The sequence below is a fragment of the Monodelphis domestica genome, chromosome 4 (assembly GCF_027887165.1).
Source record: "Monodelphis domestica isolate mMonDom1 chromosome 4, mMonDom1.pri, whole genome shotgun sequence".
NCBI classification, from domain to species: Eukaryota; Metazoa; Chordata; class Mammalia; order Didelphimorphia; family Didelphidae; genus Monodelphis; species Monodelphis domestica.
In genome coordinates, this window is record NC_077230.1 from 232,047,062 (window position 1) to 232,063,973 (window position 16,912).

A 16,912-nucleotide genomic window follows, 5' to 3' on the forward strand; every position below is an offset into this window, starting at 1 on the left:
TGAAGACAAGAATAAACCTGCCAACATTTCTTTTGGCAGAAGTTTCCTACATTTTTCTCATAGTTATTTATAGTAAAAAAAATAAATTTTATGATAAAGATATCATAGTTTTTCACACTGATTTTGCTATCATAAGTAAAAAACCTTTTGTCACTGATTTTTTTCTGAATATACGGTGCTAGACTAAAACTCCTTATTCTCATGTATCTAAATGATCGACTCAAGTTAGAGAATATACTAAAGGAAAATCAGACAGCAAACTAAACAGGTACATCACATTCTTCAGAGTGGGAAAGATACTGAAAAGCATCTGTGTGATGATTTTAATCATTGAAAAAGAGTACCCAAATGACAGAAGAAAAAAGGTATGAATACTAAGGGAACAAAACGTCCCCCATCAACCCTCCATACTATGAGACAGAGAAAATACCAAAGTTTACATTATTTCCTTCTTTTATTTAGAAGTCTAGGCATATCCGTTCCACAAACACACAAAAAGGATAAATCAAACACTCGGATGCTAAGTGTTGGTCTTTAAACATCATATCCAACGATGCCACCCTTGCCTATGATCTCGCCAATGTAAAACCACATGCACACCTCAGTGGCCACCAAACTATTTAGCACAGCTTCCTGAAAGAAAAAGAAAAAAACAAAAAACAACCATAGTTTATTTAAGGCATATGTTTTCTTATATCTATTCTCCATCACAGTTTTGTGATGCTGACCAAAAGAACACTATTCAGTTCAGGACAACTAAATTTTAAGTGAAAGTTAAGAATTACTGACAGGTTAATAAATTTATTCAACTGCTGAGAACATTAGAAATCTCAATAATGAAAATGATAACCCAGAGTTCATACTTTAAAGAAAATATTTTCAAATCATTCTTTAAAGTTCTGAGCTGACTTAATCCTTTCATTACTAGTTTATAGGATGATTTAGGAGCTCTGAAACTATCCACATATCCTAGAAATAGCTAGAATACTTAGAATCTAAATACATCTAGAAATACCATTCATAGGGAAGGAAAAGTTACAGAGAAATAAGACATTTCTGTCTGGCAGAAGAAAATATTAAAGGATGAGAATTGTCTCTTAGACAGATACCATTTTGCTGAGGGCCATCAGTCTTTCACTATTATCTGGTCCAAGAAAATTCTCAAACATTCAGCTGATAACCCCTGAATTTTAACAAGAATAACTCAACCTGTCTTTTCCGTTTGTATTTTCTGTAACAGCAAATGTTTAAATGAGTTCTTCAAAAGCACTTTCTCATGTAGACATAAAACAAACTCTTGATGAAAAGAAAAATATGATACTACTTTCACAGTGAATTCAAGACTTCCTTTCCTTGGGGAGTTGGCTGAGGTTTTTTTTATTTTGCATTAAATTTACAATTACTTACTGCAATTTTGAGTCTGTGAAAAATTACTAAGTTTTTCAGGATGTGGGTGTACTTAGTACTTTATTCCCTTTGCATCCCATAGCCTAGGTCAAGCAATAGAAGATGGAATTCCAAGCTCCAATCCTTATAGCTTTTAGATTTTTATCTTCATTCAATTTAATATTCCTTTATACCATATAATATGCTTTCCAGGTCTGGGTTTGTTTTTTTTTTCTTCTTCTTCCAGGAAAGTACTTTCTGCTTATGATATATCCAAACAGCCTTTTGACTGAACTAGAGAATCTCGGGGCCAGAAATGCACAAAAATGGAGTCAGTAAAAGTAAGCAACTGGATCTTGGTGCAATCATCAAAGCAGAAACCAATGTAAAATTAAGAAAAGAGCTACCTAATTGGAACGTCAGTTACTTGCTTTAATTGGGGTTGGACATTGATCTCTACTATGGAGAAATTAGCAAGGTAAAAATCTTCCTTGACATTTAAGTTGGAGCTAACATTCTGTTGATTTCAGCTTCACTTTGAAAACACAAGTGTTAATCAAAATGATCAGAAAAACCTCAGGGGAAAACATTTTCTGTTATGCACATCCATTTTCATTTGGTCCATGGTTACCTTAACTGTGAGATTTCTGAAGCTACCAGTTCGAGCTGATACAATTATTTTTTTCAGGCCCTCAATGGCTCCAGGGATCTCAGCAGGAGTTGGAGGAATCAGCTCAACCTTGGCATAGTGCCAAAATATAGCCAATCGAGGCTTCGAATAATTTGCAGCAGCTGGAAGAAAAAAACCCAAAAAACCAGGATGAACTCACTGGAGACTGAAAGAAGCAGATGTGTGGGTTGGACACAAATATTTATTCATGCATCACATTCATTCACTGCTTATACCAAATGTGCACCCTGTATGAAGAGTAAAAGCTGCTCCCTAGTAACCAGCAGCTATTAAAGATGCCTAACACCTGTGTCACAGGGGAAGTTCAATCAGGCAGGAAGCCTTTAAGCACACTTATGCAAGGACTTTGCTAGTCAGAAGCTGTACTGCTTGTTGGCTGGTTTACGAATGGGAAATCCATTTGACTACATAGTTTGTACATGTTGGTCTTATACATTAAGGAAGTAACAGCAATTTTATTATAAATACTTGATAGAGACTGGACTGGAGTGAGTGGGGGAGGGAAGAATAGTACATTTTGAATCACACTGAAAACCTGCCACAATATTTGGCTTGAATAACTTGATCCAAATGGAATTACACCAAAAGCATCCATTTTTAGTATCTATTATCAATATGTGCTGGATTGAACCTTCCTTTAACAAAAGCACAGCTGTTCCTCTTTCAAAGGCAGTAGAAACAATACTGCAAAAGTCTATAGCAGCCAGGATAAAGAATGTGTATTTAACAAAGATTAAATTTCCTTATTTATGTTAAAAATTCAAGAAAAATTTGTCATCTCCTGAGTTAACTGAAGTCACTACTTACATCAAAGTAGTTATAGAACTGTAGCAGTAACAATATTAAGATGGCTTTTTTTGAATGAAAAATTACAATAAAAACAATAAACAGAACAAACTTGTGAACATACAATAAGGTATAAAGATCCATACTCCTTATTTGTTCTTCCTCCCTCCTTCCTATTGGAATTTTTTTTTAAACTAATGTCTTAGAATTAAATACTATGCATTGGTTCCAAGGCAGAAACAATGCAGAGTAAGTGAATTGCCCAAGATCACCCAGCTAGGAAATGTCTGCAGCCAAATTTGAACCAAGACCTCTCAATCTCTAGGCCTGGCTCTCAATCCACTGAGCCATCTAGCTGTCCCCTTGGATTTTATTTCTGATTAGCATCCAAAATACCAAGCTCAGGAAGGGAAATTTTTTTGTTTAAAGCTACTGAGTTTTTAGTGTTAGTAATTTTGCTATAGGATTTGGCTGAGAAGAAAAATTAATGGCAAATATAAGGTTTGAGGCTTCCTTGTGAACCTCAATTATTCACTGCAAGGCAGTGTGGTATAATAGAAAAAGTACTAGGTTTCTGTCAGAAGACCTGAAACCCAGGTCTTCATTTATTACCTGTGTAGCTTTAGTAATGTCTTAGATTCTTTTTTTTTCTTAGATTCTCAGTTTTTTCATCCATAAAATGAAAGGAATGGGCTAGATGACATTCTAAGAGTCTTTCTAGCATGTAAATATTTACAGAGATACAAAATCTCTAAGAAATGATGTAGAAAAGTCTGTATGTTGGCCAATGAGGGAGGGTTAACAAGAAGCATGGTTTGAATAGGATAACACAATTTTAAAAAATTAGTTCACTCAATGAACCGATGCAAAGTGAAATGAGCAGAACCAGAACATTGTACACAGAAAGTAAAATATTGTGAAAAAATCTGCTACTGTAGCAATGCAACAAGCCAGGACACTCCTGAAGGACTTATGTAAAAAAATGCTATTCACATCAAGAGAAGAAACTATGGGAGTAGAAATGCAAAAGCAAAACATATAACATTACTTATCACATGTATATATAGATATGTGATTTGGGGACTAGGCTTAAAAAAAATCACTCTATAGCAAAAATGAATAATATGGAAAAAGGCTCTGGGAGTGGGGAGGGAAAGAAAATGAATCATGTAAACATGGAAAAATATCCTAAAAAAAATAAAATGAGAAAAAAAACTAGATCAAATTCAAGTTAATTACATTGCTTTTTTTCTAACAATTTCATAAAAAATTTAAGGCTGGAAGGGTTTTTAGATATCATTTAGTCATCACTTAGCACCGTGATTGAAACAACAGGAGGGGGTTAATTGTATGTTTCTTGATTTAGTCTAAATATTTTATTTCACAGAAGGGGTGAAATGACTTACTCAAGGTTACTAAACTCATTATAGCCAAGTTGTGACTAGAAATGAAGTTTTCAGACTCATTTATGTTCTTTTAATTTGATCTTTTTTTTCCCTTCAGGGGTGGGATAGGGTGGTGGGGAAGGGTTAAGTTTTCTATTCTTGACACTTTACTGTAGCATGGAGGTGAACCTGAGGTTCTCAATTCCCTATGCCAGGGAAGCATAAACTCTGGCAGGTCCTACCTAAGCTGAAAAGACAAGAGCACAGGTTTGTCATGAGTTTCACTACATTGGAAAGGTTTATCACAAGTGGTGAGATTATTTAAATTAGAGATAAGCTGTAATTTACCTGGTGTAAAAGTATCCACACTGTCAAAATTAGATGCTTTATATATATTATTAGAGTATACATTCATATAATCAGATTTCTACTATACTGAGAATCAATTTGTTAAACAACTATTTGAGAAGTTTGATGGCTATAAAACTGTGATGTATTATAAACTACACCAAGACAAAGTTAAAATAATATAACCAGCAGACATTTTAATTTTCAAAATATATATACTCTGGAGTAATTATTAGAATGAATTAAATATGTGTATTTTGTTACTGACTTGGCTCCACCAACCTCTTTTGCTATAACTTCTAGAATTTAAATACCTCTCAATAATCCATTTAACTATCCAATAGCTAATAATGTTAAATTTTATGTTTTACTTGAGCATGTACAATGATATTTTTACTATTTATCTTTATTCTTCTGTTTTGATTGGTAAAATCAATCTATAACCCTCCATTACACACCAGTTGGTGAATGTGCTGGTTCTTGGGGGTAAGGTGTAAAGCATCCTAGATCCCAAAAGCAATATTCACTAGTAACCCACTAAATGGATAATCTGATACAGATAATAAAAAAAAAAACAACCTCTTTATTTTGGAAACCCCTCCCATTTATCTTGTCTAAATGAGGATGTGCATCATAATTGACTTTCAGATGTTATCTCAGTTAAAGGACATTTCACAAATATGACTGTTTCATTGGCAAAATACTAAAAAAGTATTTCTTTATTAATTAGTAATTTGATCCTATAAGAAAACATGAAGAGACTGTATATGGTTTTTGCAAGTTTGGCACTATCCCTTTTAGTACCTACATGAATAAAAGGACAAGGAGTAAGACTAGTTTACTACCAAGGAGGGGCTGCAAGGTGGAAGAAACTGAAGAGAATTAGATTGTGTCAGGCACAGAATTACACAGTATTTATTTTTTTAAAGTAAGGAAGCTCATATTTCTTATGTTTCCTACAACAGAAAAAAGTTTCAGATGTGTTATCAGGATATGGGTTCCAATTCTAGCTGTCTTTACCACCACCCAAGGTTTCATTTAAAATAGGGATGCTGCACATCAGCCCTAATTGTTAGAACCCAGAAACTTGTTATTTGGGACTGAAGATTTGGAGCTAGAGGAGATGAAAGAGCTTCAAAGGAATCCTTTGCATAAAGTAAGTAAACTTTTGGTAAAACTATAAAGTGTGATCCAAGTGGAGTAATGCCAGGACTTTACAGATGGATAAAACAAACAAAAAGGTTTATCGATAAGCATTCAAAAAATGGTTCATCCAGAATACTAGTTATTACTCATAATTTAAAGTTACCAAAAAAAAAATTATCCAAAAAAGTATCAGTGATTCAATTCCTGCAGAATGTTCTATCCCTTAGCCAGATTGGATGGTATCTATTCACACTTACAAATCGCTCTGCTCATCTACACAACCCTATAATATGCAGTACAAAATACCATTTTATTTGCTTAATCAGAGATTTAAAGTGGGTAAGCAGTCTAAAGACACCAAGCTACTGTTAGAACCAGTATTTAGGACCAAGTCTTCCCAGGTTCCAAGGTCATCAGTACTCTTTCCCCTGTCACAATGTCCATCTCTCAAACTTGTGATCTCTATTTCTCTTCTGGTTCTTAGGATGCCTGGAGTTTAAACTCACAGAAAGACACCCCATGAACAGATTTACGTGCAATGAATGGCTTACAGGGTCGCCTGCAAGGAAGAATGGAGACAGAACCTTAATTCTGTGGGATTCAAAGCACTTTCGTGAACCGCTGGGTTCTCGGGGCTGGGAATGGTCCTCAGGACCGCCGCCTCTCTGCAGCCAGTTTCCCTTTTGTTCTAAGAACCTCCAAACTAGGAGGATTCAAAGAAGTCCTCTCTAAAGCCCAGCGAACAGAAGCAGGTAAAGGGGATACGCAGAGCAGACCTTACAGGAGCTTCGGACGCGACCCCCACCCATGCCACGATAGGAACTGAAAGGGGTTGCTCCTGTCCTCCCAGGCCAGATATTAATGGAGCCCGCAACCAGGAGCCCTGGGGAGGCCCGGCCGGGTGGTCCTAGACAGGACAGCGAGTTACCCGGATGCCTCCTTCCTCCCCACCCGCGTCCCTGGCCCAGTCCGACAGGTCAGGACAAGAGACCTGAATCCGCTCACCGTTAAGCAGCGTTGGGGCCTTCTCGATTGCATTACGAATCAGCTGGGCCATGACGATGGGGAGCGAAAGAACACAAAGCTGGTAAAGATGGTCTTTCACTCACTCAGGGCCGCAGGCTCCCGGTTGAATGTCACCCTCTGGAAGGACCCAAACCCTAGGACCTTTCCTCGCCCCATTCCTAACTAGGGCATCCATAGCGCGCCTCGCCTCAGGATACCTAAGGCTGGGAACTTTTAATTCATTTGCCTCAGAGAAGGTGGATCCAGAATAATGATAACAGGCACGAAAAATGTTTTTTATGTATTACATGTGCCTTGTTGGGGCCTCCAGAAGCACATAAAGAAAAACCCAAACAGGCGATTACTTGGACAACCTTAGTTAGGAGCTAGGAACTGACGGAACGGGTTGCGGAAGTTAGGAAAGGAGCCTGCGTGAAGAGTTCTGGACTTTACATTGCGCACGCACTATTTCCTCTAGCCCTCCCCCACGCCTTTGGTCCGCTGGTGGGCTCTACGTCTTCCCCAAAGTGTGAGGCGCAGTTTATTGTTGTGCAGGTACTCCGATTGAGAATGAGCCCTGGAATAAGAAAGGCACCCCGGGCTCTTGTCCTGACCCGCCTAGTGACCGTAGCCTTGTCATTACTCTCTCCTAAGGGGTTTCCTCACATGAAACAGAAAGTGAGATTTCTAAACCAAAAACGTTTATTGGAGACCGCGGTGGGTCCAGCAGCCTTGCTGCCATCCCGCCCCCGGGAACCGGGAGTCTTGTGTCCGCTCCCCTGATGAGGGTCACCTCTTCCGGCTTGGCTCCCTCTGCTCTCTCGCCCCTTCCCCTGAGGACTTCTCGGGCTCGGACCCTAAGCCCCGGGTGGCGAGAGCCTGGTAGGCTGCCTTGAGGGACCGGGGATGGGGAGTTGGGGGGAGGGGGAGGAGAGGGAAGGGGAAACGCACCCTATGGAAGACAGCAATAAAGAGAGGGAAGTAGTGACGGTGGCTCTAGGCAGGTATTGGTTTATTAAATACAAGTTCTGCACAAACACCCAGGCAAAAGATTGACAAGCCGTAAACTCCCTGGAACCTTTCTACACACAGTTTGGAAGACCACGTATTTCAATGGCAAAACTTTTTTGGTTCTCCATTTTTCTTCTCCGGATTCTTTTTCTATTAGCCAGGGCCCATGGATTATTTCCTCACGTGATACTGCAACACAATGCAGTACCAGACTCGGGCTTGCAAAAGCACCTGAGGAGCTGATGCCTTTTCTAATGGCGACACAGCAACCAGATCAGATAAAGCAAAACAGCCTTGTTACAGTTGGACACCTTTAACTATTTTAAAAAAATCACAGCTACCAGCTGCAAAGATGGAAATGATCCTTCCAATTTTCATACGCATATTAAGAACTGTATTTAAAAAAAAAAACCTTGTAACACTTGATAAAACCTACTAAATATTCAATTTTAATATCACTTGTAAAATTATAAGCAGTGTTGGAACTGATTAGTCTTTATTTTCTTATCAAATGTTCCAACTCTTTAAGAAACCTCTTTTAATACCCTTCAACATATAAATTTAAAGAGTTGCTTCTGAGTTTGCTGGAAATGAAAACATTTCCTTGAGCTTCATTTACACCCTTGTCTAAAGGAAGATGATCATTTGAAAAAGGTTGTTTTTTTTTTCCAGAGGTGCCCTTAATTCGTTCACTTTGAGAAAGAAAGGCACAGGGGGGCAATGGCTTTACCACCAATGGGTAGCCTTAAACTACATACTTCTTCCATTCTGTTGGACTGTGATGTGAATTTAAAGGAATTCAGCAGCAGATGATAGGCACTATTGCTAGTGCTGCAGCCATACATGGAGATTTTCAAGAACGTAGATTTTTAAACACTTGCTAAGAAAGGCTTACAATGTAAAGGCCACACAGAGAAAGAAATACAACTACATATCCTAGAGGCAGCATAGATAGAGGTTGTTGTTGAGAAAGCTGCTGGGGACAGCTGACTTGAAGTTTCATTGCTCACCCTTTCCAATCACTTTTCCCTGTAAAACTTTGTTTTATTTTCTAAGTATATGTATGAGACATATCAGTAGTAGCTGGACAGCTTGATTCTGTATACAATTCATTCTTAGAATGCTATAGGTTATGGATTTGAAGTGAAGCAAATGACAAGATAATAAGCAAATCCTGGAGCAACTCAAACATATCCTGGCATTGGTAAAAGAATCCTGGGTTCCTAGAGCAATATAATCAAAGCACCAGGTGGAAGCCATCTCACACTCTAGAACACCCCTTTCTGGCCCACCTGATTTATGGTTTTCCAAATGAGACAAACACTGAGACAGTGATAATCTATTACAACTACTTTCAATGGACATTTGTCCAGAGACCTATACCAACTCATTTTAAAGAGGTCATAGCCCATCCTAATGTATGTTAAATCAGACCAACCCTCCCTACTTCCTAAAAAAACAAACAAACAAAAAAAACATTTAAACATGTTAAATTAATTTTCAGTTATGGAATTTCTTATGTTTACAGGTATAATACATATAAAAACAGTCCTTGAGGGAAGGAAAAGTTTTGAACTATGATGCATTTTCCAGCACATAAGTGGGGAACTCAATTTATAAAACTCAACAAATGTGGCCTGCCTATCATCACAGTCCATCCATTCTAAAGAGGATAGGACTGAAATTCACTGGCAAATATGCAAAATGTCTGTGGCCTTCAAGGTTTTTTTCTCAAGCTACTTGCTGGGCTGGGACCAGCTCTGTCAGATCCTCTAGCCAAAGGCCCAAATATACATTAATATACATTCTTTACATTCTAAGACTCTTATTTAGATAGAATGAAAGTGTCAGCAAATGTGTCTACACACTACACTGCACACATATGATCATGCAAGAGGCACAAATATAAACTGGCATAGAGTTTATACTACACCTAAATAATACATATACACACAGAGAGATTACAGATTTTGTGTTGATCTCAAATGACATGGAGAGGAAAGAACCTTAGTCATAATACAACTTGTCATACTTTCTCCTACTTAATTCTAGTCCCTGCAATTACAGTTTAAAAAATTTTTTTTTGCAGATGCCAGAGGAATCAACAGACATATGCCTTTATCCTAGAACACACAGACTAGAAGTATCAAAGCTGCTACTATGTCCCACTTATCTTCATAAAAATATTGTAGTGTTACCTTATAATTGGAAAGGACTCCCCACAGGGGAGTGTTTGGATAAGATGGTATCCCTGGGTACCATTCCAAAATAACAAACATCACGATCACACAACTGATGGCTTCAGACAGAAATTGCATAAGATAACCTCTTTCCATCCTGTGTATCACTTTCTTTTAGAAAGCCTATCTATGCAAACATCAAGGCATTTTATTCACATTAAATTTGTTATTATCTAACACAAGTGTCAGTAACATCACAGAGCTGTAACAAGGAGAAAGGCTGAAGTCCAGCTTACAGAATGATAGGGACCTGGCCAAAATATTTTTTTGGTGATACCAATTGCCACCAAAATATGTGACAAGTCCTTAATAGCAGTGAATAAAAAAATAATGAGCAATTTTCATGGTAAGTAGCCAGTACTTAAGAGAAAAGCAATAAGGAATTAGCCTCTCCCATACTGAGACCACAAAGAAGCTTTAGTAAAGCTGAAATTATTACAGTCTAAGTTGAAGGGGGGAAATAAAGGAGGAAGAGGACACAAAAAGGTGAAAGTTGGAGACTTTCTAAACTTGGTGATGTCACATAAAGCATAATTACCAGCAAGCCAGAGGAGCACAGACTTGAGTTGTAACTACAATTATCTGTGCAATAGCAATTCTCCATTTGAGGGAAAGGTGGAAAGAAAGGGAAGATAAAGAAGAGAAGGGAAAGAGACTAGGGGTCAGGGAAGGGAGAGGAGGGGGATCGAGGGAGTCAGAGGGGAGAGAAGGTTGGGGGAAGGGAAGAGGAGAGAAACAGAGAGAGAGAAATCAATAGACTATATTATCTACATTCTTGGGGTTGGCTTTTGGTTTGTTAAATTCACAGTTATTTACTCAAGTTGTTCCTTCTGTAATTTCCTCTCTGCGAGCCACCGCTGGATTTTCTCTTTCAGTTCTGTGTTTGGCCGAATCTGGTCCATAGTTAGGGGGCTACGGTTAAAGGGATCAGTCTGATCACTGGGATAAAGAGAAGGAAGAGAGAAATTTACCATCATAATATCTAACAATGCAGATCACTGAGGCAAGCAATATAAGATCTTGCCTCACTTTGTATTAAGCAGGATCAGTGACTGAGTGACTTTCAGAGCAACCTATTCTCTGAAATGCTTATTTTGGGTTTTTGGAAAGGGCAGAGATTAAGAAAATTAGACTTTAGAGCAGGGGTCCTTGACCTGAGGTCCGCGGATTTCAGGATGTCCATTAACTTGAATGGGAGAAAAATTATATCTTTATACCATATATTTAAAAATATTATTCTGAAAAGGAATCTACAGGCTTCATCATATATCCAAAAGGGGCCATTCCATTCAAAAACAGTTAACTTTTTGCTCTAAAAAACCCCCAAACCCTACCATTTATTTTATTTTATTCAATTAAAGAAAAAAACTTTACCTTTCATCTTAGAATCAATACTAAGTATTGGTTCCAAGCAGAAGAGTGGTAAGGGCTAGCTAGGCAATGGGGGTTAAGTGACTTGCTCAGGGTCATGTAGCTAGAAAGTGTCTGAGGCCAGATTTGAACCTGGAACTTCCCATCTCTAGGCCTACCTCTTAATCCACTGAGCCACCCAGCTGCCCCCAAAACTAGCATTTATATAGTGGTTTAAGTTTGTAAAGCCCTTTACAAATATCTCATTTTATCCTCACAACAACCATGGGAGGTAGGTTCTATTATTATTCATATTTTAGAGATGAGGAAATTGAGGCATAGAGGTTGGTTGACTTGCCCTGGGTCACATAGCAGTAAATATCTGAGACTAAATCTGAACATAGGCCTTTCTGACTTAAGTCTAGCACTCTATTCACTGTATCACTTTACTGCCTACATGGACCCTCCAGGGGAATCTTTTAGTATAAATTAGCTTCTTTTCTTTCTGAAAACAAAAAACAAACAAAAAATATCACCCAAATGGTGGTACAGTGGATAGAATGGTAGGCTTGGAATCAGGAAGACTTCCACGTTAAAAAAACACTAGCTGTGTTGATCCTGGGCAAGCCATTTTACCTGTTTGCCTTAATTTCCTAAACTTTAAATGGGGATAGTAATAGCACTTACCTCCCAGGGTTGTTGTGAGGATCAAATGAGATAAAATTTGTAAAGCACTTAACACAGTACTCAGCACATAGTAGGTGCTCTATAAAGGTTTCCCTCCTTTTCTCTTCCCTCTTCTCAAATGTTATGGCCCAGGCAATACTTAGTTGATAATAGAAGCTTTAAGTCTCATCTTTCAGCATTCAAATTTCAGGTCTCCTTGAGGCTTAAAGGAATCTACATACAAGCTATTTGTATGGAGCTGCTAGTGGGGACAACATGATAAGTTCTTAAAAGTTATAAAAAGCTGAGTTACCATGTGGGTAATGATCCTAAAATAGGGAAGAGACCTTGTAAATATCCATTTGACTCAATATTGTTGAGTTATGTTGGCTAACTAGAGAATAGGATTTTCTAAGAGAAGGGAAGGTTTATAATTTTGTGTGATGCTAAATTTTCCCTCTATATATCAAGGTTATTACAATATGAAAATTCTTACAAAAATGTGAAAAAGTACCACCTAGTACAGTGTCATATACCCAATATCCCCAATTGTGATGTGGCTTTCTTTTTCTTGTCCAAGTCTATAGAAAGAATTTAAAGGATTTGTTCAGTGATCTGTGTATGTGTTAGATGTGTGATTTGAATTCAGGTCTTCCTGACTTCATATTGCTTGCTGTCTGCTTTTCAAAATAAATTTACTGATGTTTGTTCCTTTGTTTTTTTAAACTTATCATTTCCTGGTGACTAACTCCTATTCTACATTGAAACATCCCTTATATGTATTATTCTTTTATGGTTAAAAAAAAAACAAAACCCTTCCACCAAATTCAGACCAACTTGTAAGGGCAAGGATCCTCTCAGTCCCTAATTCTGCCTGCAATTGCTGTTAAAAACAGCAATGGTCAAGATTCTTAAGTAGCTACTTAAGAAATAGTATTTTGCCCCTGCAGGTGATATTCAGTTCCAGGTAGCTGCTGAAACAGAAGGCTGAGGAAAGCTTTCATATACTGACTGCCACTGCCAAATACAACTTCAGCACCAAGATAAGAGTTAACCCATATGGTGAGTACAGACTAAACACTAAAGTTTTATGAAGAAAAATTCAAATTGACATATTTCACAATGTATACTCTTTGTTGATTTTCTCAAGAAAGAAGTGATAAAAGTATGTATTTAAAAAAAAACAAAAAAACCCTCCTTACCTTCTGTCTTAGTATCAGTTCTAAGATAAAAAAGTGGTAAAGGCTAGGCAGTTGGGCTTAGTGGCTTGCCCAGGGTTACAAAGCTAGAAAGAAAGTCTAGATTTGAACTCAGGTCCTCCTGACTCCAGGCCCAGGCCTCTATTCACTGTGCTACTTAGCTGCCCTATGAATATGCATTTCTGAGTGGGATGCCTAATTTGTTGTTTTCTAGTCATTGGGTCTGATTCTTCACTATCCATAGCTATCAATTTTCAAGTTTTCTTGGCAAAGATACTGGAGTGATTTGCCCTATCCTTTTCCAGTGGATCCTTTGTCAGAAGATGTTAAGGGACTCCTCCAGAGTTACAGTTAGGAAGTATCTAAGGCTGCATTCAAACGCCGGTCTTTCTGACTCCAGGTCTAGCACTCTTCCCAATGAATTACTCAGCTGCCTCCTAGGCATACAGAGATTAAGTGACTTGTCCAAAGTCACACAACTAGGAAGTATCTGAGGCTGGATTTGAATTCAGATCTCCTTGACTCCAGACCTAGGGCTCTTAACCACAGCTCCTTCTAGTTAAGACTATTTTGGGGGCATTAAATTTCTCTTAACCACACAGATCAAATAGTTAATAAATATAGAGAAAACTTATTGTATTCACAGCTCTATACTTTGTGGCAAGAGATGGTACCAGAGAAATAAAATACATAGTTTCTGCTCTTGAGGTTTGTTTAGTTCTTGAGTGTACCTGAGCAGATGCCTGGCTATTGTGGATCTATCCACAGTGACTCTAGAAGATGGCAGCATCACAGGGTCTGACATCAGTGTGCTCATGATGGGATCTAGAAACTCATCACAGGCATCTGCATAGGTCTCTTCTTCCTGTTGTTGGAGATCTGCAAGAGACTGAAAACAATAAACCATGTAGTTAGTGCTAGATTTACAAAGCAACTGGTTATGGATGGCTCAATGGCTATGCCTGGACATTTAAACATTAACTATTTTGGCATTGATACGTGAGTCTAATGCTTATTTTTTCACCAAGAAAGTACCATGAACATCGAATCAGACACAAGCAAGATGATCAATCTTGCCCAATGTATAATTGAAAATCTGTTACCCTAAAAAAGAACTACATATCCTGAGAGCCCACTGATTTCCTGTCATTATGTACTTCCTGTAGACAGAGGATAAAGGGTGTGGGTGTTGAGGCTCTTCCTCTCTGATGTAGAATCAGCAGTGATGGTGGTGAGTGGGGATTTTAAATGGGCTAATCAGCCATGTACACGTGGTTTTTATTTTGTTTCCTCTTTATTCCTTGATTTCTAATGATCTTTAATAAGCCTCCGTAAAATATAATATTTTTATTATTAGAGATTAAATTTTTAATTTTTATACCTCAGACAAAAATTCATCTTGGCTGCTTTTAGCTAGAAATGAGTTCCAAATGTTGGTATGAAAAGGTCAAACAACACAATAGAAAAGAATCTTTTCTCTTCCTCCACCTGTTTTCCTAAATGTCAGAATTCAGATAAGGTCATCATTTGCATAGTTACAGAATCTTCCATGTAGACTGAATATGAATATGAAAACCTATTTCTGGTTTTAGGTAGAGAAACCACAAGAGCAGTGAAATTTTACATATGGAAATATAGCTATCAATGGTCAACTATTAAAAGCAAGGCACTAAACTGTTACCTGAGTTTAAAACTTGGCATTACTTAATTTCTTTAGCAACCCATTAAATTGTTCAGGTTCTAAGTATAAAGAAAGCCTCACTCATTGAAAAATAGTTCAATTAAAGAAAAGATGATGTCTTTTAAAGGGAATGCATTAAATAGTCTATGTATAAGGATAGTTGGGTCCCAGTTTCTTTACTGAACCTCTTAATCATTTCTATTTCAGTTTTTATTTTCTGTGAAAGAAGATAATTGCTAATGGAGTTCTGTTATATTGGAACAGTTAATTATTTTAACCTTAAACAATGCAGAAATATAACAGTGTAAATCAGCCAAAAGAATTACTAGATCTAGAGGAGATGAATTAAGGGCAGCAAAACATATACTTAGGTTGGGGAGTTCTATTTCACTAGCTCTTATGCTAGGCCTCCTTGAGCCACCTTACACCCTTACCCCTACAAATCACCCCTGGGAAGAAGAATAAATGTATTTTTACAATAGTCTCTTCCCATAGTAGGGTTTTGTGTTCTCCCTTGTATTTGTAACTCACTTCTAGGATCTGTCTAAAAAGGACCATTTCATAGGAGAGAGTGATTATAAAGCACCTAAGACAGTCCTTTTCAAGTATTCATTCTGGGTAATTATTGGAAACATTTCTCTCAATGAGAGACCATATGGGATTGAGGAGATACTGAGAATAAAGTTTGCCCTCCAGAGGGTAAGATAGGAAAAAAAAATTTTCACTTGAGCATTTCAAATGAATGAAATTGACTGGAAGAGGGTACACCAAATCATTAATTAACCCATGAAAAAGCTCTTTTTATATACCTTCTTTACACTTCCTCAAAGCAGTATTTTTTGGGAGTAGTGAAAGTGGCAGCCTGGTTTTAGCACAGGATGTAAATAGCCAAACAGTGTGGCTTCCTTGGCTCACCTTGATCTTCTCTGCCAGATTGCTGAAAGCCACAATCATATTTCCAGGCTTGTTTATTTTCTTCAGGACTCGGACTGTCTGAGCAAAGAGCATCGGAGAATAAGATCGCCCATCCTTGGGCACAGTGGCACAGAAATTCTCCTCGTCGCTGGATGGCCAGCATCAGAGAGACACAATGTGGAAAAGAATAGGTCAAACAAAGGACATGTATACTGTGGTTCAGAAAAGGTCTCCTATTACCTATAAGCCACGATTGTAAATGTAATATAGGAAGACTACATGCAACTCTCTGGATGAAAAGCCTAGTGAGTTTTTTCCTACAGTTTTAAAAATTATATTTATTTTTCTTATAAATCTAGAGCCTCTCAAATTTAACTCTATGGTGGGCAAATGATTTATTACCCTTAAGATTTCTCCACACATTGCATCATACAAAATCTCATTGGGGTAAAGTTCAAATTTTCAAAACATGCTTTTAAAGAAATTACAAATACATCATTACATTCCTGTTTCCACAAAATTACCATTCTTCCACCCCACAACCAATACCACATTAAAAAAAAAATCATATCAGCCTTCTCTCTGATCTGAAAAGATCTACTTTCATGTACCCAAGATTTAAGTAGATGTTGCAAATGTCTGAAACGAGCTGCTGGGGTTTGAAATCAAACTCGCTGAAGTCTTTGACTTTTAAGGCTCCCATCTTAGGACCAACTAGATGCTGCAGGAAGTAATTCAGCATGGAGATGATGCGTTCAGCCAGGAAGGGATGTACAAAGAGGGACTTGATCTCTGGAACATAAATGGATAGCACCCTAAGAACTCAAACTGTTAGCAGTTTCTTTACTATCTACAGCCAGGACAGGTAAAATACCTATTTCTCTATGGAAATAAGGTTATAGTTAAGGAGAACAGGGACTTCATATTCTAGTGGAACTCCTTAGGGGTTCATTTATTTATTCTAACCATAGGAGGACTCAGGCTCTTTATACAAAAGCTAACTACACAGAAACTCAACACAGTGAAAAAGACCCTGAATTAAGTAAAGCTTGATCAAGTCATTTACCCAACAAGCCTGATATGAAATATTCTTCAATGACCCA

General features: G+C 37.7%; 2 protein-coding genes and 1 long non-coding RNA gene across 4 annotated transcripts in view; 1 reads left to right on the forward strand and 2 right to left on the reverse strand.

The window, feature by feature from the left end:
- Positions 1–435: 435 nt before the first annotated feature.
- Positions 436–7,186, reverse strand: ATP5MG (ATP synthase membrane subunit g). The gene is made up of 3 exons (XM_001370609.5): positions 6,748–7,186; positions 2,018–2,178; positions 436–633 (listed from the first exon to the last, which is right to left on the reverse strand). The coding sequence occupies exons 1-3, from the start codon at positions 6,797–6,799 to the stop codon at positions 535–537; spliced, it is 312 nt and encodes a 103-aa protein (XP_001370646.1). The 5' UTR covers positions 6,800–7,186; the 3' UTR covers positions 436–534.
- On the forward strand, positions 7,180–16,421 carry LOC103092640 (uncharacterized). 2 transcript variants are annotated; one of them, XR_001630098.2, is made up of 3 exons: positions 7,180–7,302; positions 12,965–13,076; positions 15,876–16,421. It is a non-coding gene; the product is annotated as an uncharacterized LOC103092640 (long non-coding RNA). The 2 variants fall into 2 exon arrangements; XR_001630097.2 differs by having other exon boundaries at positions 7,186–7,629.
- Positions 7,743–16,912, reverse strand: part of UBE4A (ubiquitination factor E4A) — a 46,419-nt gene continuing 37,249 nt past the window's right edge. Inside the window, exons 17-20 of the mRNA XM_001370630.4 lie at positions 16,421–16,601; positions 15,810–15,957; positions 13,945–14,102; positions 7,743–10,937 (exon numbers count right to left, since the gene is read on the reverse strand). Of these exons, the coding sequence (XP_001370667.2) occupies positions 10,811–10,937; positions 13,945–14,102; positions 15,810–15,957; positions 16,421–16,601 (614 nt within the window). The 3' untranslated portion in view covers positions 7,743–10,810. The remainder of the gene's footprint in view (positions 10,938–13,944; positions 14,103–15,809; positions 15,958–16,420; positions 16,602–16,912) is intronic.